We start from the raw sequence: 27,945 nt of genomic DNA, 5'->3' as shown, positions 1-27,945 counted from the left end.
TATATATTTTGCAAGCATTTGTAAAAATTTCAATTGAGTTTAATTTTATTTAATTTTATGCAATTTTTATATTTTGTGAAAAATCTTTACTCTCTTTAAGAGGGCCCTATAAAAATTTTGGTACGGGTCCTCGCAAGGGCACGCTGCGCCCCTGTTAAGACTAAGTATCTTGAATTTTTTTTTGATTTATGAAAACGTGGAGATATCTGATGAAAAAGAAACGTAAAGCATATTATTCATAATCTTTAAATATCTGTAAAAAATATATAATTTATGGAAATAACTATCTACAAAATTATAGGCAACAAATTCTTTTCGGCATATTTGCTGTTGTTGGTTTTTACAATCATTATTTTTATTGAAAGCCAATTGATAAATAATTGATTAATTTTGCGTATTTACTATCATCTAACGGAATTTAGGGTGAACACCTCACAAAAGGTAAATTTATATGCTCTCGATAATATCTCATACAGGCCGGTAGATATCATAAGTATTTAGTTTGTGAGCTTAAATAAAAAATAGCAAATAAAAATATTATTATAATACAATTAATTTTTGACTTTTGTAAAAATGTTTATTATAGGTTTATCTATAAATCATTACCTATGTTCAGTGAAATAGTTTTACTTAAAACTTAATAACTAAAAATTATATCATCATGCTTCAATTTTAACATCAGAATTCTCTTCGATCCAATCCAAATAGCTGCTTACTCTTGTAAAACCAGTAGGGAATCCCAATTCGCATCCAAAAGCCAATCCAAATGATGTCAAACCCACCTGTTGATGAGAAGAAATATATAAGAACTTCAGCACTTTATTTGAATTTTTAAATATTTTACCTGTGTTGTTTTGCCATCGGTGTCAACGACGGTTAATGGACCGCCAGAGTCACCCTGAAAAGATTAAAAATGCACAGTTATTTATCTATTAACAAAAAATAGACAAATGCTTAAATAATTATCGTTAATAGCTAAAAGTTAGATGGTTTTATTACCGCGCAAGTGGATTTTCCTCCAACACCACTGAAACAGATATTGGTAGGTTGGATTACTCCCAAGAAAAATTGATTGCATTCTTCATTTGGCATTACACTATTATGAACAAATTGCAAAACTGAAGTAATTGTGGTAGCAGCTGCAAAAAAAAAAACAAGTAAATAATATACGACTGATCATTATATAGATGCATTTTAAAATATTATAATCAAAAATGATATGAAGTATAACTTACAGTCTCCATTCTTTCCCCAACCTGAAGCGGTTGCGTTCAAATTATCAAAAGTGGTTGTGGCTTGACTTTTTTTCGGCAATCGAGATAATTGTACACGATCTGAAATATTAGGATAATGATTATAATGTAAAAAAATAAAATTGAATGCTAATAAGTAAATTTTAAAGTTGTTTTGACTAATCTATTTTGAAAATAAAATCTTGATGACTCTATATATAGAACCATATATGGTTCGCTTCCAAAACGAACAAGATTTGCTTCCAGTTTAGTTTTGCAAAAATTGTGAATAAACTATATATTAAATTTAGGTAAAACCCTTCGTTCTTTTTACATTTTTTAGTTTCCTAACTATTTGCAAAAGGTTTTATTCTATATTCATAAATTATACCATTCAATTGAACTGGTGATGGCAGCTTAACCAAGGCAATGTCGTTTCTCAATAAGAAACTGTTCCAGTCCTTGTGGACAACTTTAGTGGAAGTCTCTACTCTCAAAGTTCCGGCTTCGTTTTCATCAGTTACGTTGTGGGCTCCAAGAACAACAGTGAATGATTTTGCTCTGTAAATAATTAAAAAATAGTAGTAAAAAATAAGATTGGGTAAAAATTGAGGTTGGTGCAAAGCGATAGCAAGCTCATATAATTCAAGATAAGTACTACTTTGTTCTATACTCAGTTTTGGACAGAACATAATCCGAACTTAGGAGCTCTGAGAGCTGATGTTCTCAAACTTCTACTTACTACATAAAATAGAATGGATTTTTTTTTACTTACTTATCGGCGCAATGAGCAGCAGTCAATACATAGTTTTGGGAAACCAAAGAACCTCCGCAGAATGCACTTTTTCCATCATCCATGTGAACAAGAACAGCAACCTACAATATTTATATTAGCTTGTTAAATATAATCAAAATTTTGAAATACATTTTGGTGACTAGTATTTATGTACATATTGTACTGAGGGCATCGGCATTCACCGATACAGATAATACACGAAATTTCCATTTGAATGGCATAAGCCGTTTCTTTGTAATTAAGTATCTTAAAAAAATATAGCCTTCGAGCCCAAAAAAATGAAATTAGTGAAATAAATTAAATTTGATAAATGCAATTACAGATATTATAAATTTGAATAAAAAGTAATATATGGAAATCACATTGATTAGCTTTTAGTAGAAACGTAACCTATATTTTCAAAATAAACGGTTGAAAATTGTATCGTCAAAATAACAAAAATGAATCAAATTTAATTCTTATTGATTATTTATAAATAATATGTGTATACACATATCAGAAAGTCCGTGCTACTTCCTTTAAAAAAAAACTTTTAAATTTTTACCTGGAATGGGAACTGATGTGGTGTAGCTTCTTCACCCCCAGCAATACGTTCTCCAGTTTTCCTCCATGCAGGCAAATTGCTCATGATGGCAGGTTGCTCGATAGGTTTCACATTTTTCCAATCAATTCCAGTTGCCGACGTGGCAACAACCAACAACAATACTGCTAATAGAGACTTCATTTTCCTTATACGATATTAAATCGACTAAATTAATAGATTATAGTCGTCTTTATATATAAAAGCCTTCTATTGTTTACATATACTGGATTATATTAATCTATGACAATTTAAATCTGCTGATACTTTTTTGTAATGATTTCATAAAGATTAGATATTATATACGTTACATTTAAAGTATCAGTTTATATTTGATACAGGTAAATTGATAATCGTGATTGATTGCAAATAAACAAAATGATAAGAAATTTTTGTAATATTTTGTACTAGAACTTTGTATTTGTATTTATTATTGATGTTGAAATTAATGTTGCTTATTAGTTTATGCCTTTATTTCATTTGTTTCGATAAAAAATAAATTAATTTGAAATTTGCTAGGTGTAAGTGGCATTTTGTTTTAAGGTAAGATTCAATAACTTCACAACATATGTAAATAATCATCTTAGGAATCTGTTTAATCAGAAGGAATAAAATTTGCAATTGTTTATTTCGACAATAAAGTTTTGAAATCCAATTCAATTTAATTATGCTTTCGTAAACACTCGCCTAATGCGACAAAGTGGTTTTACTAAAGTTATTAACTTACTAAATAGTGACGAGTATAAGTATAATCGGTTATTAATAAAAGAAATTTTTCCTAAATAATATGTTGATCATTTATACGGATTTTAAAAATATTATTATATAATCAAAGAATCTTAATCGCTAAAAACTTTTACTAATAATTTAAAGTAGAAAAAAACTTCAACATATGCTTCTATTAAAATTATCCTAGTTTACTTTTAGTCATTTGATGTAAGTAATTTATTACGATTTCAATTGATATAAGTAAGATAATATAAGATTGATAACGTAACACAATATAATTTGTAAAAAGAACTTCATACAAATACTTGATTCGAATGACGAACGATTCGGATTTTTTTATCCGATTCTAGAAATGTTCGCCTCTAGTTAAAATTAATGATAAACAGTAATAACTTCATGTTTTATAGTATCAAATTTTTAATTAAATTTTTGTTGACAATATCACATATAAACAATATTAACTACACACTACAAAAAACTTATGTTCAATAAAAATATGAATATATTATTTATAAATATGTTTATATTCATTCGGAATAAAAAATCACAATGCATTTAATCTATAATTAAACTAAATATAAAAAACAATTAATAGCAATTTTCTAAAATCCTGCTCTTTCCAAAGCGTTCAGTTGAATCTGCAATCGTTCTTCTTTGGCTTTACGACTATGAGATAGTTTCCGGGCACTCATAAATTCAGATATAAATAATTCTACACTGTATTCGCCATTCAAAAACATTTCAGCTATTTCTTCACAATCTCTATCACAAGTTGCTGCAAATTTTTGTAGAAGTTCCTATATAAATAATAAATCATTTTAAATATTAACAATAAGTATGTATTACTATTTTTTATCAAAATATTTACACAAATATTCTGTGGTGCATATCTATCTGCCATTTGCTGATATTTATCGTTTAGTGATTCACAACTCTGTCTTAACTGCGAAAGCATTTCAAGACTGGTCATTAGGTTCTTCTTTAATTTCTCCAGCTCTGCTTCTTTTACTATTGTTGAATCTGTAAAATGGCACATTATATTCAGTACTTGCCTTAAACTTCTTAATTAATGGGAATAAATGTATATATTAGTTTACGAACTAGCTATGGATTCTACGTTCTGCATCATGTTGTCTAGATCGGTAGTTTGTTGCTGCATTTGTTCATTTGTTGATAAAAATTCATCTAAGTGGTCATCATTTAATAATTTTCTTAATTCATTATTATTTAATTGTTGTAACTGCATTCTAATTGAATCAATGGGAGTACCACTTTCACTCGTATCTAGATTATCTATAAGAATAATTGTAAATAGTTACATATATGCATCAGATTTGCAAAAAAAAAACAAATATTTAGATATACCTTTATATGAAATTTTACCAGCAACCGATGTTTGTGGCATCAATATACCAGAATCAACAGGGGACGGAGGATTTCGTTCAAACTCTCTTATTATAGCTTGAACTACTCGTCCAAGATCGGAATGCACAGTAAACTAAAAAAGTTTGTCGGCAAGAGTTTTTAATATTTATCATATTAGGAAGTTATTGTAATTATGAAATTGCACTTACATTTAATAATCCAGGGGCATCTATTACTTCACCAGTCATCTGTTGAATCCAGGAATGTTGAACTATTGGTCTTATTAACAAACGGGGTTTATCGACTGGAAATCCAGGTCCCAAAAGCACACAGACGCTCATGTGCCTTCCTCCAGATTTAAATTCGACTCTGTATTCTTCATTTTCTATTATTTCAATAACACTGGAGAAAGCATAATATGATAATTTGTATATGAACGCATGAATAGATGTAATTACAATAAAGCGAGTGTTACAATTCAAAAAAGGATAACATGGAGAAGAATATGTTTTGAATAAATGTTCAATAGTCCTAAAGTTTTCACATATTTATTTAGCAATAATGAAAACTTACTTGTCATTAAATATTTTTAGTGTATCAATCTGTTTCCTTCGCTTTTCAATATCACTTATATATCCACGTGAAATCATTTTATTTTATAATAATTCTCAATTATTTAAGTTGATATATACATTATCTTATTTACATCTTTAAAGTAAATAAATTATCAGAAACAAACAAAAATCTTTATAACCTGTCATCCACATTTGTTTTCAATTTGACATCTGTCAAAATGATAAAGCTGAAGTTGTCTGCAATTCAGGGAACGCGCCAATTTAAACGAATTTAAAAATTAAATTTGGATTTCGCTTTTGTATTATATATGAATAATTATAAATGTATTAAACAGTTTATTTATAAACATTAATATTTAATTTGGTTCAATTTAAACCTATAAAAAACATTTGTTGAAATTGTAACTTTGGTTAAATTGACTTAAATTATTATTAATATATAAATATATATCAAAATAACATATGTATATTTTTGAAAGACTTTTATTATTTGCATTTATTAAATATATACTTTATAATGAGATTAATTTGCTATAAGAAGTATAGATTTAATCTAGTTATAAGCAAAAATGTAACATAAATTAATTAAAATATTAAGATATAACATGCAAGAGCTATTTCTTACAATGGTGTGCTAACAGTGGCGTCGGAACCAAATTTTTGATGGGTGGGTTCGTTTTTTTTTTTAGATAGACAGTCAGTGGTTTCGTTTTTTTTTTTTAGATATATTAGTCCATATAATTTTTTTTTTTTGAAATTGATGGGTGGGCTGAGCCCCCCCATTAAAATTCATGGGTGGGATCAAGCCCACACAGCCCACGCGGTTCCGACGCCACTGTGTGCTAATATATATATATATATATATATATATATATATATATATATATAAAATATTTGTGTTTATCTGAAAAATAATCGTGATTCTACGAAATATTATTAACAAAAAAGTTTATCAATACATTGTTTATTGAATTCAAATGAGATTATTATTATTATAATTAATTAAAATAATTATTTATTACAATTAACTAAGGTTCTATTTCAACATCCGAATGTTTGGCAATCCAGTCCAAATATTTGGAAACTCTTGTAAAACCTGCTGGTGTACCATATCCACATGCATATTTGCTAAAAGACGATAAACCAACCTGAAAATCGTAAAATATTTAGTGCAACTCGTATAGAAATTAGGAAAAAATAAGCATTTTTGTAATAATCTAATTTTTGTTCACTTACAAGTCGAACAGTTCCTTCATTGTCTTTAATGATCATCGGGCCACCGGAATCACCCTGATAAAGAAAATACATTTACAAACCTGACTTTAATTATCACATTAAAATAATATTTAGGGAAATAGAACATACACGACATGTGGAAACTCCATTTTCTCCACTCAAACAAATAGTGGTGTCTACAACATTATGAGGGAAGTATCCTTGGCATCTTTCGTTAGACATTATTTTATTTTGTCCAAACCGTAAAACAGGACTCAATTTACTGTCAGCTAAGATAAAATAAATCATGATGTTAGTAAATATTTTTTAATATTTCTGATCAAAAAATACTTACTGTAGTTCAGTCTTCCCCATCCAGAAATAGTTGCGTCTACATCATCAAATGAAGCATTTTCGTCGCTTTTTCTTGGCAACTTTACTGCTTGAATATTATCTAAAAAGCATATATTTAGTTTTGAAGAACATAGCATGGCATCTTATTTGAATTACCTGCAAATTTGACGGGTTTTGATAATTTAAGTAAAGCAATATCATTTTCTAAATATTCGTAATCCCATTTTTCATGTATCACTCTTTCATGAGATAGAATTTCTACTCTTCCTTCTTCGACAGTATCGTAAATATTGTGAGCTCCAAGGTAAACCGTAAAATTATTTGACCTATAAAAATAAAAAAAATATGTAAAATAATATTTTAGTAACAATTTACTTTAATTCTTCTGTTAGATAAGCAGTACTTACTCTTGAGCACAGTGAGCAGCAGTCAACACATATTGAGATGATATTAAGGCACCTCCACAAAATCCTCTACCATCTCCCAAATCTATCCAAATTCCTACCTGTATACAAAATTATTGGTAAAAAATAGTAAGTTAACAGAAAGTTACAGAAAGTAGAACAATTGAAAATATTTTGTAATTAAGAATGCAAAGCTAATAGTGCTTTGATACTGCCTTAAACCACACCGCGAGTCATTATAAATATCATCATCAATTACAATTGTAATTTCCTACCTGGTGAGGAAATTGTTGACGTCCAGCTTCTTGACCATTTGTGATCCTGCTCGAAGGATATCTCAACATTGACAATTTATCAATAAGAGCTGGTTTTTGGTTTCTAACATTTTGCCGGAAAATTAAACCAGCTTCAGCAAAAGCTGCTAATATTAAAATGGCCACAACCGATTTCATGTTGCTGATTAAAAAACACTGGTTTTGAAACAATATGGGAGTCAGTTTATATACGTTTCGGTATAAATTTATCTGTACTTCATCATAAATTAATTAGGTTCGTATATTGTAAAAATATAATACGATTAGATATCATATTGCTTTAGAGTGTATATATTTGATTTTTTTGAAGATACTTTTGATATTTTATGATATTGGAAAAACCATTGATTATAATGAGTGTTAATTATTATTCGAATATGAATATACAATCAGTTATCAGTTATATTGTTTTAGTTTTTATTGATATGATTTTTATACACATCATTCCACTTACATACTAATTAAGATCAATTGATATTAATTTGATACCTGATAGCATACATAGTTTGAAAAGCTATCTGAAATTCTAATAAATTTTAGAATAAATACGTTCAAAAAAATTTGCGTTTTTTAATTGAATTATTCTTAATACATTCAACGGTTGTTAAATATTTTTTTTGATAAAAACTTATTTTTAACTTACCGAAAAAGAAGTTTGTTTGCGTCAGAAAATCCAATTGTACTATTTTATGTTTTCTCGAGGTTTTAAATCATTTGTTGGACTTGAACATCACACAAAATTGGAAAATGTATAAATTCGTGTGTAAGTGATCTAAATTTTAAACAAACGTCGACATTTTCTACAAAAAACTCTATGATGAATTCAAAAAAAAAATTTTGATGAAATAAAAGCCATAAAATTTGACTAGATTAAATTTCACGAAGGACTTGCGTTGATTAGTTTAGTAAGACGACTAGCCAAACAATTTCTTAAGAATTACCAAAAAAATTGGAATAATATACACTATAAATAATGGAATAAATATAAATTGCATTAATTAGTTTTTGATGAAAGCAATAACTTTATCTTCAAAATAAACGATCAAATAAAACGTCCACTATTTACATGAATCGGGAAGTTTATGCAACTAACCACTAGACAAAATGCCATACAGTTAGTTCAAACTTAATTCTAAAGCTCATAATTTAAAAAAATGTGACAATTATTGATTTTCTTATCTTAATATTAATGGAAATAGCATGAATACTTTATCTTATTGTAAAAACAGTTTTTAGTTAAATTGGGCATTTTTAACAGCTGTAAATTGCTTTAATTTTTCAAAGTACCAAATTTATGTTTCTTCCACAATTATAATTTTTTTTATCTCACATACTATATTATTTTCACTTTAATAATTATAAAATTAGTTTTACTAAATTACCATTTATTTTCAAGCACTTTGTTCTACTATTCAAAATATACTAAAATCTTCAACTATTTCTGTATGCTTAATTATATAAACTTAAATAATAACTAGTGATATAACAAAATGTTCGAGGAATACTGAATGTTTTCAAATAGATTATTATTAATATTGTAACATTGTCTAATATTCATAAGAATATTATATAAACTGTATTGCAAAGTTAAAATTATTTGTTTAAAGTATATTGAACCATAGTCAGAATTAAAAATAAAATCTGAATTATTTTCGAGATTCCCCACTATTCCCCATCATTACTAATTGAATGTTTTTTAGATCATTCACATCGGATGCTCCTTCCTCTCAAAAACTTTATTTCTATTTTCTGTACTCTTTGTTCTTTATCTCTGTAACTGCTAGACCTGCCTTTGTACGTTTTTTGAATGTTTTTTGAACCGGTTGATTCGTGCGCCCGAAAACGTGGCTGGAAATTTGTATCCATACATACATACACATACACACATCCATTTTTTCTGTGGTATGCCAATATGTTCAGAAACCTTCAAAACGTCAAGAAATGTAAAAATTTTCAATTTCGATTTTTTCGACCCACTACTATAACTACCCTATGGAAAGTTAAAACAAAAAATAAAACAAAAAAACCGTTTAACGAGTATATCTATATATATTTTAAAATAAATTACAATCAGACTCCCGACACACTCTTAATCCATTTTCGAGCTGTTGAGATTTTTGCATAAACTCCTGGTACACCCAAGTGTCCACATTTCTCAGACCATGAGACGATACCATATTGGACACCATCAAATACAATGGGGCCTCCAGAGTCGTTGTTACAAATGCCTTTACCATCCTCGGACCCAGCGCAGAACATTCGGTCAGTAAGACGTCCTGGATAGGCTTTTTCGCACTCTTCTTGAGGTATAAAAGGGACCTCAACTTCTTGAAGAATGTTGGTTGGCGGAGCAGGCTGTGATAAAGAACTCATGAAGAAATATATTTGGTTTATATAAAAACAGTACCATATACTTACATCGGTTAATCCCCATCCGGTTACAACGAGTCTAGCACCAGGTTTCAACTCAGATCCTTCATCAGCAATTTTTATTATCTGAACTTTGTCATTAAGTTCTACAGGTGTTTCCAATTCCAAAAGTGCATAATCAAAGTCAGCTGTACTTTGGTTGAACGTATGACTATATTGAGCTTTAACTTTGTGGACGACACCTCCTTGTTCTTTTATAGTGCTTCCAACACGTACATTATATTTTTCCTTACTAAAAATAACCATCAAAGGGTGAATGAAAAATCACACTAACATCTTCAAAATTTGAATTTTGAGAATTACGAGATACAATGAGCAGCTGTCAGAACCCAATTTCTTGATATTAAAGAACCTCCGCAACTGTGAGTATTACCAAATAATAATGAAACTTGGTATGGATAGTTTTCTATGGTCGTATCATGTCCTCCAACAATTCTGCTACTTATTCCTGTACTTGGATGACTTGCACCTGGTAAAAAGATAAAATAAATATTTAAAATTAATATTTATATAAAAATACCACATTATTTATAAACTATAGGTTAAATATGAATTAATGATATAAATAATTAATTTTTTTAATACCCAATGAACTGCAAGCAAGTAGTACTGATACTACAACTAGACACAACATCTTGAGACTGATATCGTTATGAAACATTACGTTCTTTTTATATTATTTTGTGATTATTTTAGACGCAGAATTTGATTTCAGATTATCAATAGATGATATCATGGTCTAATTGATTTTTGATTGAAATTCATAGAGCTGCGGAAAATTATTTATAACACATTAAAATTTTTGTTTTTATTTTGGGAATCCCTTAGTAATTAATTTTAATATAATAATTAAAAATTTACGCAAATACAGTTGGTCAAAATTTTATACTTTATTTATAACTAAGCTTTTTTTTTAATTTATTTCAAACTGATCATAATTGTTTATTTCTCTATAAACTTTAACAAAGAGTATTTTGTAGATTTTTAAGTAAATGAACAAAAATTGATTGATATGCAATCTAGAAAAATTGATAAAAATAATTTCAAAAGGAGAATTTGTTAGAAAAGTTTATAAAAAAAGCATTAATTCGATAAATAATCAATGATGTCTCATTTATTTATTAATCAGCAAACACACATTACATTAAAAAATTGAGCAAAAATTGAGTAATTTTTTTTAGAATTTAATAAAAATAATTTAATTTTATTATGATGACCTTTACATAACCATTATTCTCATTTGATATGTGCCTTGAATAGATATTTAGAATCATATTATTAGTTTATATTGTTATCGAATAAAAATGTATGAATAAATAGTTAGATTAGATATATAAACATATACAAAGATGTGGCACTTCAGACAAATATGATTAAATTTCATTGTCTGAGGCTAATTTTAATGATATCTTTCTCAGAAATTTCAATAGTATTGAATACTAAACTTCATTTGTTATTTTTTAAAAAGCTTAAAAAAGACTCTCGAGTACTAGCCTCGGTATGAGTAGTAAATGAAATGAATAAATGTTTTTTATTTATGACATTCTTTCACTATTTTTCAATTGTATCTTTTATAAAATTTAAAAGCTTTATTATATTATGTATATTTATATTAATACTATATATTTAAAATATCAAAGATAAATTGGCTAATGATTTTTTTTATTCGTTGTTGCTAGTAGGTCATATACAGCAACTTAATAAAAAATAAATCAATATAATAAATAAACACTACTAAATCCTTTTTTTAATTTCTTCAAAAAACAAATCTTTTACTATCGATATGCTTATAAAAACAAAATAATATATAAAAAATAAAAAATCTAGATTAGATGTAACTATTTATATTTACAACTCTTACTATATACATAAATAATACAAAATAGAGATTTCAAGAATAAATTAAACACCAGACACTTCCTTGATCCAGCTGCGAGCGGTAGAGATTTTAGAGTAAACTCCAGGATAATCAGGAAGTGCACAACCACGACCCCATGAGACAATTCCATGTTGAACACCATTGACAACAACTGGGCCACCAGAATCACCTTGGCATGAGTCCTTGCCTCCTTGTCCCAAATAACCAGCGCAGAACATACGATCAGTCAAACTTCCTGGGTAAGATTTGGAGCAAGTGGTTTGGTCGACATGTGGTACTTGAACTTCTTGCAAAACATTGGTTGAAGGTCCATTCTGAAGAAACAAATACTATTAATATATGATAATTTTTAAGTCACTACTAAATAGTTTTCAATTGACAATTAAATACTTACTCCAGTTGATCCCCATCCAGTAACAGTTAACAAGGTACCAGGTTTAAGATCTACTCCTTCATCGACCAATTTTATGATGGACACATCATTTGTGAGTTGAACAGGAGTTTCGAGTTCTAAGAGTGCGTAATCAAAGTCAATAGCAGCTGCGTTGTATTTTGGATGTCTGTAATGGTTTTTAACTTTATGCAAGATACCACCGCTGTTTACGATGGAACTTCCTACACGGACATTGTATTTGTTAACTCTAGAAAAGAACATGGAATTTAAGTATATATAAACATAATTGATATACCATTGTTATGAATATTATTGTATCTACCCAATGCAATGAGCTGCAGTCAAAACCCAGTTTTTGGCAATCAAGGAACCACCACAATTGTGGCTGGAGTACAATAAAGATACTTGATGAGGGTGTTTATCGATGCTGGTATCGTGTCCTCCTACGATTCTACCATCTAATCTTTTCCATGATTCTGGAACACTGGCACCTGGTTAAAATAATAACAAATTATTTCACGGTTTTTTACTTTTTGATGTTATTATATAGATTTTATAACTCACCGAATGTGCAGACAGCGAGAGCACATACAATTGCTAAGCGAAACATTTTGGATAACTGATGATTGGTGTATCTTGGTGTCACCTATATATACTTTGATTTTATCTGGATTTTTTGCAATTTTTCTAAGTTTACAATGATTTACAATGACATATCATAGGTTTTTCTGGATGATAAGAAGATTATCATGATATCGATAAGATGGATAAAAATATATATGTTTATACTAGACCAGAGTTGTTTTACTTGGAATTCGAGAAGTTTTGGATGATATTCATTATAATTTTGTTATAATGTTGACAATTTTGATATTCAACACTTATGCAGAGATGATATGTTAAGTTGTTAATTAGTAGGTTGTTTTAGGGAAATAATTAGATTTTGAAACTTGTCAATATTATTTTTGGTTTTTTACATCAGAAATCATAACTGGTTTGTATATAGATCATATCGAATTTAGTTTTCTCATATGTGCACCAGAATGCACACAGTAACAAGTATGACCAAAAATGTTACTTCAATTTAAAACCATTTAAAAAATAATACTTTTAAATGTATAGTACAAAATACTATATTTCTACTGAAGCTAAATTCTATTAATTTTATAGATGAATTATGTAATATATGAATAATTTATTACTCATATCATGAAAAAATTATGAAAGGTGTTTCAATGTATAAGTAATATTCTTATAAAAGAATTTATTTGGCAAAATGTTGAAAAACCCAGTATTTATCCAAAACTTAATGAAATTGGGTAATGCTTATTAAATTATCAGTAAATCCAAAATGATTAATTTCTTATCGACTTCTGTAAAATCCATGGTTATTTTTAGAAATTCCAATAATAATTCTTTGTCTTAAAAATCTTTTCGACAAAAATGCATAAACAAACAAGATTTTGTTCTGATCCACTTATATTAAATTAATTAATTATTTGAGTTTGTTTACCTGTTATTTATAAGGTCCCATACTTGATGTGAAGATGTTTTTGATATGATGCATAATAAAATACTGATGTCATTATTTTATTATGAACTACAATATTTAAAAATTAAAGTAAGAATATAAAAACTTTATGATAAGTGAATGAGATTATTGTAATAATTTAATGAGAAATAATGATTATATTACAAAAAATATACATTCAATAGTTTTAAAAATATATATGAACAACTTTACTAAATTTTGTGAAAATATAGTAAAGCATATTAGTTAATTAAATATTCAATTATTTTAGTTCTTAAACTTGAGAAAAGGGTCGAGTTAGTGTATTATTAAAGTAAACATTTTCTTTAAATTCATTTGTTTATAAGCAGTATATAAAATACGTAGGAATAATAAAGTAAATAATTAAACTTTTTTTACCTGAACTTTGAATAAAAATTCTTAATAAATTAGTTCAAACTAGATATTCTATCTTGCAAATTCTGAAAAATGTTTCTAAATTTATATTAATATTTTTTTGAATAATTTTTCAATTCTATAAGAACAAGTGAAATAATAGTAAAATTAATACATGTTAATTAAATAATATACTAAATACTATTTAAATTATTAAATATATACTAAATACTTTATAGTTGATACATTTATTTGTTGTTTGTTATGAAACTTGTTTATGGTAACTACGAACAAAAATTTTGTTTGAAAGTTAGATAAATTTGATTTAGCTATTATTAAATTAATATTTTAATTTCAAACATAGATAGTATTAAACTAATTATTATTAGAATATTTTGAAGTTCATATTCAAATGAAAAATTAATTTATTTTTAAACAAATCTTCAGAAGCATATAAGTACATAAATTTTCTTAATAATTTTTTCTATAATTAAATTTAATATTTATTTTTATTATATTATTAGTATTATTATTTTATCAGGATCTTATTAATACTAATGTAACTTCTCTAGATAATAATTTTCAACCACAGATGAGTGGTTTAATTATAGATGAGTTAAACAATATTTTTACATTAATGAATATGATATAGTTTCCTAAATAATTCTCAAATTTTGTTATAAAAATATGAGATACACTCATTAGTATAATTATTTAACTGTGTTTTATATTGGTAGTATTATTTATTCATTAGATATTTACGAAGTAAATTACTCAAAATTCATAACAGGTGGTATTACTCAAAATTAATAACAAATGTATTTATTCAAGTCCTATGTATTTCTTATGAATAGATTGATATATGAAATTTTAAAAATATGCAAAACCTAACTTTAAGTTTTAAGCTTTATCCAAAAAAATAAAAGATCAATATATTTTTTGGTTAATACATATATTTATAAGATTATGTTACATCTATATCACAAAATTAAACACCAGAGACTTCTTTAATCCAGTCACGAGCATTTGAGATCTTAGCGTAAATTCCGGGGTAGTCCGGATCGGCACAACCGACTCCCCAAGATACAATTCCGTGGAGGACACCATCGACAATAAGTGGTCCCCCAGAATCACCAGTACAAGCATCCTTGCCTCCAACTCCCAAATATCCAGCGCAGAACATTCGGTCGGTCAAAGATGGATAGGATTTCAGACAGGTTTTGTGATCGACGAATGGAACTTGGACTTCTTGTAAAACGTTGGTTTGTGGATTGCCTACCTAAAATAATAGATACAAAATTAAATTACGACATATCCATAAATTTGAAGATTAATGCATTGGTACTCTCTGAAATTTGTTGCGCTACTTACTCCAGGTGATCCCCATCCAGTAATAGTGCACATAGTAATCGCTGAAATAAAAAGTACATGCAAATAAAATTTATATTCAAGAAATATTGATGTTGCATTATTTTAAAAAATGTGATTCATTTTTACCTGATGCAATGAGCTGCGGTCAAAACCCAGTTTTTGGAGATCAAAGAACCACCGCAGATGTGGTTAGAAAAAAATAAAGACACTTGGTGAGGATGTTTGTCGATGCTGGTATCGTGCCCTCCTACGATCCTGCCTTCTAACCTGTTCCAATTTTCAAGAACGCTGGCACCTGATAAAATTGTCAGCATGTATTATATTTTTGTTACCATATTATTATACATTTTAACTTACCAAAAGTGAAGACTGCGAGGCTGCACACAATTGCAAGGCGAAACATTTTTGCTGACTAATATCAAATACTGTTCTAAAACAATTTATATATACCTACTTGATATTTATCTTGATATTATTTCATTGTCCCAGAGAATCATCTTGATTGTGGACTATAATTGGATTTTTATGTGATAATTATGAAGATTCTTATTGTGATAAAATATTTTCAAAATTACCACTTTTGTTCCAGATAATTTATTATAATGAGAGTGGTTAATGTCGAAGAAAAATAATGTAATAATATAAGAATAATGGAGAAATGAATTTTTAAGATCTAAATCGATTACTATATTTATAATGAATTTATTATTTATTTTTGAATATTATAAAAATAATTTCTATCAAAGTTTTCCAATTGTTCAAAATCTCTTTAATACAAATATTAATTATCATATATGGTTAAGGTATATTATATTACCTTATTTATACTACCAAATATTTTTACTTGAGAAAAATGTGAGATGAGTAGTGCAATCGAATATGAAACATAACACAAATCGATAATTAGTGCCAATAATAAATATTTCTCGTTTTGCTCATATAAATAAAAATTGTGGGTGTATTTAAAATAGTATATATTTATATATAATTATTTGGTATAATAAATATTAAATTAAACACCAGTGATTTCCTTAATCCAGTCACGGGCATATGAGATCTTAGAGTAGACTCCGGGGTAGTCAGGAAGGGCGCAACCACGTCCCCATGATACGATTCCGTGAAGAACACCATCGACAACAACTGGGCCACCAGAGTCACCTTGACAAGCGTCCTTACCACCAATTCCCAAAAATCCAGCGCAGAACATACGGTCGGTTAAGCTGGTTGAGTAGGATTTTCGGCAGGTGTTGAAGTCGATAAATGGAACTTCGACTTCTTGTAGAACATTTGTAATTGGACCACCAGACTAAAATTATTGTATTAAATATTGTTGCAAAAGAAATATTGCTAAAATTTATTTTATTAGTCACTTACTCCAGTTGATCCCCATCCAGTAACAGTGCACATAGTTCCAGGTGTTAATTCTACATCTTGGTCTACTAGTTTGATGATGTTGACGTCTTTTGTTACTGTAACTGGTTCATCCAATTCCAGAAGTGCAAAATCGAAGTCGAGTGTCGCCGAATCACCGAATTTTGGATGCTTGATTTGGTTTTTAACGCTGTGAACAACACCACCACTGTTCTTGATTGAACTTCCTACCCGGACTCTGTAGTAGGTTGAGCTAAAAAATACAGGAAAATTAACTTTGCAATTTTACAACATTGATTTAAGGGTAGAATATGCCAAAATTATATTTACCTGATGCAATGAGCTGCTGTTAAAACCCAGTTTTTGGCAATTAAAGAACCACCACAATTGTGGTTTGTGTAAATCAAAGATACTTGATGAGGATGTTTGTCAATGCTAGTATCGTGTCCTCCAACGATTCTGCCATCTAACCTGTTCCAAAAGTCAGGAACGCTAGCACCTGATACAAGTAATAGTAAATATCATAGTTATTTTTAAATTTTACAATTACAATTACAATTTGATGTTAACTTACCAAGGGTGCAGACTGCGAGGGCACAGATAATTGCAAGACGAAACATTTTGACTGACTGATATTGAAGAGAAATAAATATCTTTTATATATACTCTATGATTATCTTGATGTTTTGCTATTGCTACGGAGAATAATCTTGATTGTAATTGGTTTTTCTATATAATTAAAGATATGGTTTTTTGTAGTGATAAAATATTTCTAAATTTAATTTTATAAATTGAAGAAGCGATAAATTAATATAATTAAATTGGGAATTATCAGATATCAAAAATATCAAGGATTTCTATCTATATCCAAATTCGAAATTGAGTGAAATCTTAATACATTTGACTTAACAATTGAGAATTAAAATTGCAGTACTATCGATTTATAAATCTTTTATTTTTATAAAATAATACACAGTTACAATTAAATTCATATCAAGACATAACGCAGCTTTATTTTCTTCATTTACACTCCAGAAATTCCCCTGATCCATTCACGTGCAGCTGATACTTTGGAGTAAACTCCAGGGTAGTCAGGTTGTGCACAACCGTATCCCCAGGATACAATTCCGTGTTGGACACCATTGACAACTACTGGGCCACCAGAGTCACCTTGGCATGAGTCTTTGCCTCCAACTCCCAAAAAGCCGGCGCAGAACATACGGGTGGTCAATTCTCCTGGGTAAGATTTTTCACAGACGTCTTGTGCGACATGTGGTACGGCAACTTCTTGAAGAACATTGGTGTTAGGTCCCTGAAAAAACATTATATAGTAATTACATGTAAAATTAGATAAATTTTATTATCTTACTTGTGTGTCACCCCATCCAGTAACGGTGACCATGGTTCCTGGTTTCAATTCAACTCCGGCATCAGCAAGTTTTACAAAACCGACACTGTCGCTAAGTTGTACTGGAGATGCTAATTCAATTAGACCATAATCGTAGTCAATTCTAGATGCATCATATTTTTCATGTCTGTATTGTTTTTTGGCTTTGATAACAACTCCTCCTTCACCACGAATGGAGCTTCCAATACGAACGTTGTACAATGTGGAACTAAAAGAGAATGAAATAAAACATAATATATATAAATATATATATATATATATATATATATATATATATATATATATATATATATATCTTACCTAATGCAATGTCCAGCAGTCAAAACCCAATTTTTGGCTATTAAGGAACCACCACAATTGTGGAAGTTTCCACTTAGCAAAGACACTTGATAGGGATGTTGCTTGATGGATGTGTCATGACCTCCAACAATTCTACCGTCGGGCAACTTTGCGCCTAAATTTTTGAGAGAAACAAATCAGAGTAGTAAATAATTTATTAGTTGATCAATAATAACCCCAGTATAATTTTGGTAATTTAATTAAATATGTACATGAATATTGAAAATAAAAATTAGTGATATGGTAACAACGTTTATAAACATAACATATTACCATAAATGTTATCATAAGAACAATAAACATTTTTATATATAATTCTTATAAATAACAATTTCTATTAACATTTTTAATATATTTCTTACCCAAGGCACAAGCTACAACTGCAAAGACAAGAGCTAAGCGAAACATTTTCTTCAAGTGATACATTTTCTACAGAAATGTTTCAATTTATATACAAATCGAAGATTAGTGATTTAAAAATATCAGTAATCTGGATTAGAACACGATTATATTATTATTGTTTTGACGGGATTTAAATGATTGAAAGATAAATAAAAAAGATTTGTTTCATGTATAATATTTTGAATATCATTTTGTAGAATTGAGTTGAACTCTGCAAGATCTCTTGTGATAATTAGTTTAATATATTAATTCAGGCTCTTGTGAAGTTTATTATTAAGTTAAGAAAAATTAATGTTGAGAATGTTTAGTAGCTGTTTCAACAATACAACAAGTCAAATATGAAAAAAAAACTAAATGTAAATATATCATAAGGTTCCTAATAAAGTCTAATACATCTTGGCCAATCTTAAATTTTATGTAGGGATTTCAAATTTTTAATAAACTATATTTTTGAACATAATAATTGTTAATAAAATTTCCTTGAAGCATAAGCAATAATCAAAAAGAAAATCAATTAAGTTGCTACAAATACAAGCTTTGACTAGATTTTACTGAAATTAAATACACAAATAATCCTTGATAATTAATATTGAATAACTTATACAATAAATTATAATAAATGCTTCATTGAATTCATGGCAATAAAATATATATCTATTCAAAATTCCTGAGGGATAGTTAAGGTCTAGTAATATTCAAGGTTCACACGTGTCTTGTGAAATACTTTGGCGTGATGATACAGATTAGGATAAAGATTTACATTTTAATCAACCAGTATGGTCGAATGAATTTCCAAATTTCCAGAATCATTGTCTTATTAAATAATATCAGCAAATCTATGAATTAAATCTAATCAATTTCTGGGTTTATCATATAAAAGGACAGGGTTATGTATTTTGTAACGAGTTTGATAAAATGTTTCGACTAGTAGCGGTTGCTGTATTTGTGGCAATTTGCCAAGGTAATAGAAATAAGTCAGTAATATATGATAATACAGATATCATATAAGTAATTTTCTTTTTAAACTAAAGGTTCACCTTTGGCAAATAGCAAAAATATTCATAATAGAATTGTTGGTGGTATCGACACAACTATTGAACAACATCCATATCAAGTTTCTTTAATTTTGTACGATGAGCATAATTGTGGAGGTTCTTTGATTGCTAGGAATTGGGTTCTTTCAGCAGGACATTGCATCCAGTAAGTGTTAGAGAATATAATACCAATGAAATAACAAATCATTTGATCCAAAGGTGTTTTAACTCTACTTTTTAGTTCGCCTACTCCAACTTATGTTGTCCGAGTTGGAACTACAGAATATCAAAAAGGAGGTGTACTTCACACAGTAAAGCGTCAACTTAGAAGTCCAAATTTTAGCACTTTTCCTACAGACAATGATTTCTCTTTGCTAGAATTAGATGAACCAGTAACTTTAAATGACAAAGTACAAATAGTAAAATTACCTAAGGCTGGAGAAGAATTGAAAGATGGAACTTTGGTTAATGTTACTGGATGGGGAACAACGGAGGTAAAATAAATGAGGGTTGAATTTGGTATAATTTATTTTGTGTGCATTATTTATGTCTGCTTATTCAAAATTAATCTAGAATGCTGATGAATCTCAATTACTTCAACTGGTGAGCGTTCCCACAGTGGCAAGAGATGTATGTAACGTTCCATATGAAGGTAAAATATCAGAAAATATGTTCTGTGCTGGATTTTTGGGAGAAGGCGGTAAAGATTCATGCCAAGGTGACTCTGGTGGCCCAGTAGTAGTCAACGGAGTGCAATACGGAATTGTGTCTTGGGGTAGAGGTTGCGCCCGCCCAGATTTCCCTGGAGTTTATGCTAAAGTTTCTGCAGGACGCGAATGGATTAAAGAAGTTACCGGAATTTAAATATTTTGTTTTTATTTTTGTGACAATCGAATAAATAAAAAAATTACATATATATAATAATTGTTACTAATTATTTAATAAAATTTTCAACAAATTTATTATATCTGAGTTTAACTATAGTTGTAGTAGACTATCATGAAATAAAAAAGAATAATTACTGCAAATCAGATTTAATTGGCTAACGTTTATAAACTTCTTTCTAACTTAAATGCAGATTTGAACGATATGTTTATTTATGAAATAATAGGTATTTTGCATATTTTCTATTTAGCTTTTATAATGGAAAATACTTAACTAATATATTCATTACTTATTGAAAATATTTTAATAAGGAGTATAGTTTCATTCATTTACTTTCAAATTCAAAATTAATTTACTTCAATTAATCAACACTCTTTATCCCCATTTCTTAATCATAATAAAATAATATTTATCAAATTCTTAAATAAAACTTCATTCATTCTTCAATATAATCTATTTAATAAAACATATAATCTCATTCAATTAATTATGTGTATACCATGTAATTATGTGTATATAATAACATTAAGTGTTTTTATTTAATTTTCATATAAATAAATAAAGTAACAAGAATAAAATTTTTATTTTTTAGAATATGTTTATCATTTACACTCCAGAAATGTCCTTTATCCAATCTCGTATAGCCGATACTTTAGCAAAAACCGAAGGATAGTTGGGTAGTGCACATCCAAAGCTCCAGGAAACAATACCATATTGGATACCATTGGATACAACTGGTCCACCAGAGTCACCATTGCAAGGTCCTTCTCCTCCTGACATTTTACCAGCACAGAACATATATGGGGAGATCAACCTGTCTGAATGTGATTTTTTGCAGACTTCTTCGGATACATATGGTACAGTTACTATTTGTAGAGCTGCGCTGGATCGACGGCTCTGGAGAAAATAATTAATTAATTTAGAAATTACTTTTGAACAGTGCTTTATGAATGTATTCAACTTACACCCCATCCCGTGACATTTAGTAGAGTTCCTTCTTCAAGTTCAACACCAGGTTCAGCCAATTTGACTAATTTTACATTTTCACTAAGTTGTACCGGTGTGTCTAACTCAATTAATCCATAATCATAATCTACAGTTTTTGCATCAAACTTTTCATGTCGATATTGTTTTAGAGCTCGATGCACAGCTCCACCTTCGCCTTCAAGAGAACTTCCCACACGGATGTAGAATTTGAAAGAACTATATTTGAAAACTAAAAGTTAATGTAATATTTATATTAAAAGTAATTAATTTAATTTTGTACGTACTCGATGCAATGCCCGGCTGTCAAAACCCATTTTTCAGAAATCAAAGAACCTCCACAGCTGTGATATTCATCATTGTACAAAATTGATACTTGGTAAGGATGTTCTTGAATTGTGGTGTCTTTGCCTCCAACGATTCGATTATTTACATTGGTGGACCCACTGGGGAAACCTAATATTTTTTTATTTGAATTAGTGTATTTACTATAGAACTTACTGTTCTTCAAAACTTACCCCAAGAGCATCCTATGAAAGCCACCAGAACATATAAAGTATACATTTTCAACTGTCCAGTGATTATTTCATTAATTTATACGCTAATGATTTATTGATTTAATTTTTAAGAATCTAGTAATATCTAGTACACTTATGATAACAAGACAAAAAGATATCTGAAGTGCAAGATATATTTCTAAATGTCGTCAAGGATGTCAATGTATTTTCAGGGCTTTGTCTCATGATAAAAAACAAATTTTAATTCTCTTCGAGAAAATTTATTACAAAATGCTAATGGCGTTGATACATGAAAATATAAATAAAACGATAAATTTATATACAACATATATTGTGAATCAAATACGGTACAAAATTAGACTCCAGCAACTTCTTTTATCCATTCTCGTACTGAGGATACTTTTGCAAAAACCCCAGGATAATCAGGTTCTCCACATCCAAAACTCCAGGACACCAAACCATACTGGATACCATTCATAACTACTGGACCACCAGAATCACCATTACATGATCCAACACCACCTTTTAAGTCTCCGGCACAAAACATTCTATCAGTTATTCTATCTGGATATGATTTTAGACACACATCTGTATCTACAAATGGTACTTTCACCAGTTGCAGAATTTTGGATACAGGACTATTCTGGAAAAAGATGATAATGATAATATTATATATGTATATAATGATGTCATAATATTTATTACTTCTGTAGCTCCCCATCCAGTAATGCTAACAATGTCACCATTCTTCAGTTCGTCACCACTTTCCGCCAATTTGACAAGTTGAACATTTTGGTTTAAGACAACTGGTTTTTCTAATTCAAATAATGCAAAATCGTAGTCGATTTTTTCATGGTTGTAGTTTGGGTGTCTTAGTTGTTGCTTTACAATATGCACAGTACCACCTTGTCCAGAAGTACTGCTACCAACTCTCACATCGTAGTTTGAAATTCTATATAAAAAATGAATTTTAAATTAAGTCATCTCTAGGGTTTTGAATATCGTATTTTGATACTTATCGTTTATATTGAATTAAAATAATCAAAGATCAACAATCAACGATGCAATTGTTTACACTTGTGTGAAATAATAAATTGTTTTCAGTATCTACGGGCACACTTTGAATTTTTTGTTTATTATTTTACTATCAGTGCTTCTCAAACTAGTATATTATGCCAATAAATCCCTACAAATTCCAACATTTACCTGTCGCAATGGGCAGCAGTCAGAACCCATTTTTCGGCGATTAAGGATCCTCCACATTTATGTTCATTTCCCAAAAACAAAGCAACTTGGTAAGGATGCAAATTTATACTCGTATCCTTGCCACCAACAACTCGATTTAGAGGTAGATTTGCACCTGTAAAGCATTAATATATAGAAACTTAAACCTACTAATAAGATTATAGTAGTAAAATTTATTTACCTAAAGTGCACACAACGAATGATAAAGCCACAGCCACACGAATCATTTTTGTATGTTGAAAAATTAATCGAACGCAGCCTTATATACCAAACAATTATATTTCAAATGTTTATGATCAAACCAGCGAATATAATTGATTTAGATAATTATTATATCTAATTAATCTTTGAATATATCTCTTATATTCCAATATTTTAATAGAATTCGGGTTATTCCAAATCATATTGTAATTTAATTTTTTTAAAGATAAAGTAGAATCGCAGATTTGATAAACACGTGTTTTGTAACATAATTCTAATCATTAGGTGATCGATATCTAATCAATATTTATAGCCCTAAATCTAAACAGTATAATTGAGTGTGTATTGTTATAAATTAGATTGAATGGTTTTTCTTTTTACATAAATTAATTTTTTCATTACAATCCAATAAGCGGTCGATCAGCCAGGCGTTAATTTTATAACAAAAATACAATCATTGATAAACATTTTTTTTTTATTATGAAAACGAGATTTCTTCTCTGCATATTGGTATCTAATGTAAAAATTGATATATGAATTATTTTCTTTGGATGTAGAAATATTCTGTAATTAAATTTGCTAAAAGGGCTTACTTGAAACAATGTTTCAATGGAGTATTCCAAATTTATTTTTATCTGAATTTTTTGGATAATCAAAACTTAAAAACATTAAAAATCTACGGTCCATGATAATTTTAAATAAAAATGTATTTTGTGGGTATACGTCTATTTATTGAAAACAATACTTAGAGACCGATTCTGCCGCATAACAGACCAATATTATGGCAAGGCTATGTTATGAAGAACTTTCCATACACATTTGCTTTAAATTTTGATAAAACGCTTGCAGTCAGGCGATTTTCCCAGGTTGTCAGATAGAAAACATAATCTAGAAACCACACAAATATCAAAAAAACGATCTTAGATAACATGGTCTTTCTGACTCAGGTTCATAACATATGAGTGACGATGAAGTTTATGTGTAAAACGCTTGAATGTACTGTACAGCAAATACATGACATTTTGACAATATTTAGTATGATTAAGTAGCATAATGTATGGAAATGAGACCGTAACATGGCCTTGCCATAACATTTGTCGCAGAAATGTTTCTTAGGTCTTGTTTATATAGATTTAGATCTAGTGCTGATCAACTGACTTTACTAATCATTAATCTCATGATAATAATATTACCAAATATCTGTAAACTTATGATGTTTTTAACCTTTAAAAATATAATTATTTAACTTATAAGATTTTTTCTGTATGCATGATCTTACGAAAACTCATTTATGTCAAAAATATATGAATTTCAATAGAATCCTTTGAAAATAATAAAAAGACGTCTATAATTTAAACAATTTTATTATAATAAAGAATGCATCTACTTAAACTCCAGACACTTCTTTAATCCATATACGTTCGTAGCTAACTTTGGAATAAACATTTGGATATCTTGGATCGGCACAAGCTTTTCCCCAAGACACCACACCATATTGGATACCATCCTTCACCACAGGACTACCTGAATCTCCAGAGCAGATGTCCTTAAGAGTTCCATCCATATAACCAGCGCAAAACATTCTTTGTGTGATACCAAAGTCGTAAATTTTGCTGCAAGTATATGTGTTGACTACTGGAACTGTTACTAATTGAAGAACTGGAGCCAAATCTTCGGTCTAAGGAAAAAATATTATTTTATTTTGGTACAAACTCACTATTTGTATTAATTTTCTTACCGCTGTTGTACCCCATCCAGTGGCATTAAGAAAGGTTCCTTCATCCAGATCTACACCTTGTTCTACAAGTTTCACAAGTTGAACTTTGTTGCTCAAGAATACTGGTTCATCAAGTTCCAGCAAGGCAAAATCGTAGTCAAAAGGTTCGTAATATGGATGAACATGGATTTTTTTAATGGTATGTATTTTGCCTCCTGATTCCAAATCGCTGCTGCCAACTCTAACAGTCAATTTATACTTTCTGAAAAAAATACGATAAAAATAAAAGAAAGTATTTTCAGAAGATCAAGAGAGAATTTGTTTTTTTTGACAAAAATTTAGAAATTATTGATTTTAAAAAATTAATAGCCATTTGATAAATCTTAGTAAGAACTCGTGTTGAGTAAATTCTTTAATCTGTTGGCCAAATATGCTCTTAATATAAAAAAACATATGTCTTTTTTACTTACTCTACACAATGAGCAGCTGTCAAAACCCAATTTTGAGCAATAAGTGAACCACCACATGTGTGTCCTGATTTTCCATCTAAATTCCACAACAAAGAGACTTGGTAAGGATGATCCTCGATTTTTGTATCTACTCCTCCAACGACTCTACTTTCATCCTTGAGTACAGCCCCTGAAAAATACACAAAAATTATAAATAAATATTGAACAAATAAATTATGAACAAATTTAATTTTTAATTAATAATCTAACCTAAAGAGCTTAATACCAGGGTTGACAAAATCACTGCAAAATACATTTTGCTGAAAATTTTAGAAAAACATATTTACGTCTTGGTATTTATACCAGTACAGTAATCGATAACATTGTTGTATGTTTTTGATTACATATTAATTTTAGAGATTATAATGATAATTGTTATATTATTATATTTAAGAGTTGTTGATATAGAACTTTAAAATCGATATTAAGATCGACATAGATATAAATGAACAAATAATGTATTTGGTAATTCCGTCCAACGTTTTTGCTTTGCAAGATTATATTTCATTAAATGTTAATATTTTTACAAAATATCTTTAATAAAATACAATATAATTACGTTAATTTTTTTAGTCATATTATTCGTTAATATTTTGATGTAGAAGTATTGTAATAAATTACAACCATAATCTTGTAAGGAATAATTATCTAAAATGTGTATCACTTAATTAGCAACATAGAAATATACCTCAATTAACAGAAACAAATTTGTTTATTTACCAACATATATATATATATATATATATATATATATATATATTCAATTTTTTTATAAATTTATTTTTGTTACTTTTAAAATAATATAATATTTTTTGTTACTTTTACTCTGATGTGTGTTCTTAATTACCTAATTATTATACATATAAACAAATTCAACACATGATTTTAAAAGGCCTGGATTGTATGCTTCCATATATTCTTATATTTAAAAAAAATCAGGCGTAATTATATTATTAAAATATAGATAAACAAGTATAAAAAACAAGTATGATTAAAATCTATAAATACTAAATTCTGTTTTATAATATTTGATTATCACTATGTTTTATTTCACTTCAAATTCAAAACAATTTTGTAGAAAGTAGTTTTCAAACAATTTACTTATTGTGAAGCCATTTATTGAATATCATCAATTAAAATAAACTATTTTTCAGATATTTTATTTTTCTGCATTTTTTATTACCTTCTAATATTTTTTTTTTTATTCTTTCTTCGGCATTTCTCTCTTGGATTCTTCTGAATTTTAAATAAAGAGAAGAAATACTTAATTAATTATAGATAAAATTCAAAATCCGAATTTATTTTATCAAGTTGAAAAAAATTTGTAAAATTGTTATCCCTACCATTTTCTAAACAGCAGTCAATATAACTTTCCTTCAATGTTTTTTTTTTTTTTTTGAACGCCATTCAGAACTATTTTGACTGTTCTATGAGCTTAGCTAAAGGAATGTCTCATCACCTCATGTTATTGAAAGGCAACTCAGTGGTTGTCCATTTTTTTGAGAAGAAATTTTTATTAATTGAATATTAATATCAAGCTTAACCAGGCAGGAATAAATGGAGCATGTGGAAGCAAGATCTTTCCATAGAAATACGAATAAGCCTTATACATTTTTTGCAATCAAATGTTATATTTTAAATTATTGCAAAAATATTATCACGACACAGATAAAAAACACGTACTTTCTTTAGATAAAAATGATTTGTTATTATCTTGTAGCGCATTTATTTGTTTATTATCAGTGAAAAAGTTGCAAAAGATTAAAAACCAGTTTTGTTGAATTATAA

General features: G+C 28.5%; 5 protein-coding genes and 1 pseudogene across 5 annotated transcripts; all 6 read right to left on the bottom strand.

Annotated features, from left to right (window-relative positions):
• Window positions 1-561: 561 nt before the first annotated feature.
• Window positions 562-7,702, bottom strand: LOC113381620. Its single transcript, XM_026620420.1, has 19 exons — window positions 7,526-7,702; window positions 7,254-7,351; window positions 7,003-7,172; window positions 6,848-6,946; window positions 6,643-6,782; window positions 6,514-6,567; window positions 6,307-6,425; window positions 4,912-5,104; window positions 4,703-4,835; window positions 4,439-4,630; window positions 4,206-4,357; window positions 3,980-4,134; window positions 2,573-2,756; window positions 2,008-2,108; window positions 1,624-1,793; window positions 1,236-1,334; window positions 1,000-1,139; window positions 845-898; window positions 562-782 (listed from the first exon to the last, which is right to left on the bottom strand). The coding sequence occupies exons 1-19, from the start codon at window positions 7,700-7,702 to the stop codon at window positions 660-662; spliced, it is 2,553 nt and encodes an 850-aa protein (XP_026476205.1). The 3' UTR covers window positions 562-659.
• Window positions 3,940-5,426, bottom strand: LOC113363967 (vacuolar protein sorting-associated protein 37A). The gene is made up of 6 exons (XM_026606440.1): window positions 5,276-5,426; window positions 4,912-5,104; window positions 4,703-4,835; window positions 4,439-4,630; window positions 4,206-4,357; window positions 3,940-4,134 (listed from the first exon to the last, which is right to left on the bottom strand). The coding sequence occupies exons 1-6, from the start codon at window positions 5,350-5,352 to the stop codon at window positions 3,940-3,942; spliced, it is 942 nt and encodes a 313-aa protein (XP_026462225.1). The 5' UTR covers window positions 5,353-5,426.
• Window positions 7,703-9,593: 1,891 nt separating the features above from the next.
• LOC113363968 (trypsin 5G1-like) lies at window positions 9,594-10,628 on the bottom strand. The gene is made up of 4 exons (XM_026606441.1): window positions 10,580-10,628; window positions 10,298-10,463; window positions 9,983-10,226; window positions 9,594-9,919 (listed from the first exon to the last, which is right to left on the bottom strand). Exons 1-4 carry the CDS (start codon window positions 10,626-10,628, stop codon window positions 9,635-9,637), a joined length of 744 nt encoding a protein of 247 aa, XP_026462226.1. The 3' UTR covers window positions 9,594-9,634.
• A 1,194-nt stretch (window positions 10,629-11,822) lies between these two features.
• LOC113381615 lies at window positions 11,823-23,986 on the bottom strand (annotated as a pseudogene).
• Window positions 21,419-22,544, bottom strand: LOC113376331 (trypsin-7-like). The gene is made up of 4 exons (XM_026616243.1): window positions 22,486-22,544; window positions 22,255-22,423; window positions 21,949-22,186; window positions 21,419-21,880 (listed from the first exon to the last, which is right to left on the bottom strand). Exons 1-4 carry the CDS (start codon window positions 22,529-22,531, stop codon window positions 21,590-21,592), a joined length of 744 nt encoding a protein of 247 aa, XP_026472028.1. The 5' UTR covers window positions 22,532-22,544; the 3' UTR covers window positions 21,419-21,589.
• A 1,332-nt stretch (window positions 23,987-25,318) lies between the features above and the next one.
• On the bottom strand, window positions 25,319-26,413 carry LOC113381612 (trypsin 5G1-like). The gene is made up of 4 exons (XM_026620412.1): window positions 26,368-26,413; window positions 26,119-26,287; window positions 25,670-25,910; window positions 25,319-25,609 (listed from the first exon to the last, which is right to left on the bottom strand). The coding sequence occupies exons 1-4, from the start codon at window positions 26,411-26,413 to the stop codon at window positions 25,319-25,321; spliced, it is 747 nt and encodes a 248-aa protein (XP_026476197.1).
• Window positions 26,414-27,945: the final 1,532 nt, after the last annotated feature.

Source organism: Ctenocephalides felis, unplaced genomic scaffold (genome assembly GCF_003426905.1).
Source record: "Ctenocephalides felis isolate EL2017-DRISC unplaced genomic scaffold, ASM342690v1 CF-g0.4_SCAFFOLD_00845, whole genome shotgun sequence".
NCBI lineage: Eukaryota > Metazoa > Arthropoda > Insecta > Siphonaptera > Pulicidae > Ctenocephalides > Ctenocephalides felis.
This window is presented reverse-complemented; position numbering and strand designations above follow the sequence as displayed.

Coding starts and splice junctions, on each gene's coding strand:
- LOC113376331 (XM_026616243.1), bottom strand. CDS start 22,531: ATGTATACTTTATATGTTCTGGTGGCTTTCATAGGATGCTCTTGGG. Junction 22,424..22,485: donor TTTCATAGGATGCTCTTGGG/GTAAGTTTTGAA, acceptor AAAAAATATTAG/GTTTCCCCAGTGGGTCCACC. Junction 21,881..21,948: donor TAAATGTCACGGGATGGGGT/GTAAGTTGAATA, acceptor TATTTTCTCCAG/AGCCGTCGATCCAGCGCAGC.
- LOC113381620 (XM_026620420.1), bottom strand. CDS start 7,702: ATGAAATCGGTTGTGGCCATTTTAATATTAGCAGCTTTTGCTGAAGCT. Junction 6,947..7,002: donor AAAACCCGTCAAATTTGCAG/GTAATTCAAATA, acceptor TATGCTTTTTAG/ATAATATTCAAGCAGTAAAG. Junction 4,358..4,438: donor GAACGTAGAATCCATAGCTA/GTTCGTAAACTA, acceptor GCCATTTTACAG/ATTCAACAATAGTAAAAGAA.
- LOC113363967 (XM_026606440.1), bottom strand. CDS start 5,352: ATGATTTCACGTGGATATATAAGTGATATTGAAAAGCGAAGGAAACAG. Junction 4,631..4,702: donor TGGTAAAATTTCATATAAAG/GTATATCTAAAT, acceptor TTATTCTTATAG/ATAATCTAGATACGAGTGAA. Junction 4,135..4,205: donor ATGCACCACAGAATATTTGT/GTAAATATTTTG, acceptor TTATTTATATAG/GAACTTCTACAAAAATTTGC.
- LOC113363968 (XM_026606441.1), bottom strand. CDS start 10,628: ATGTTGTGTCTAGTTGTAGTATCAGTACTACTTGCTTGCAGTTCATTG. Junction 10,464..10,579: donor ACTTGCTTGCAGTTCATTGG/GTATTAAAAAAA, acceptor TCTTTTTACCAG/GTGCAAGTCATCCAAGTACA. Junction 9,920..9,982: donor CCGGATGGGGATTAACCGAT/GTAAGTATATGG, acceptor TCTTTATCACAG/CCTGCTCCGCCAACCAACAT.
- LOC113381612 (XM_026620412.1), bottom strand. CDS start 26,413: ATGTATTTTGCAGTGATTTTGTCAACCCTGGTATTAAGCTCTTTAG. Junction 26,288..26,367: donor CCTGGTATTAAGCTCTTTAG/GTTAGATTATTA, acceptor TGTATTTTTCAG/GGGCTGTACTCAAGGATGAA. Junction 25,610..25,669: donor CTGGATGGGGTACAACAGCG/GTAAGAAAATTA, acceptor TTTTTTCCTTAG/ACCGAAGATTTGGCTCCAGT.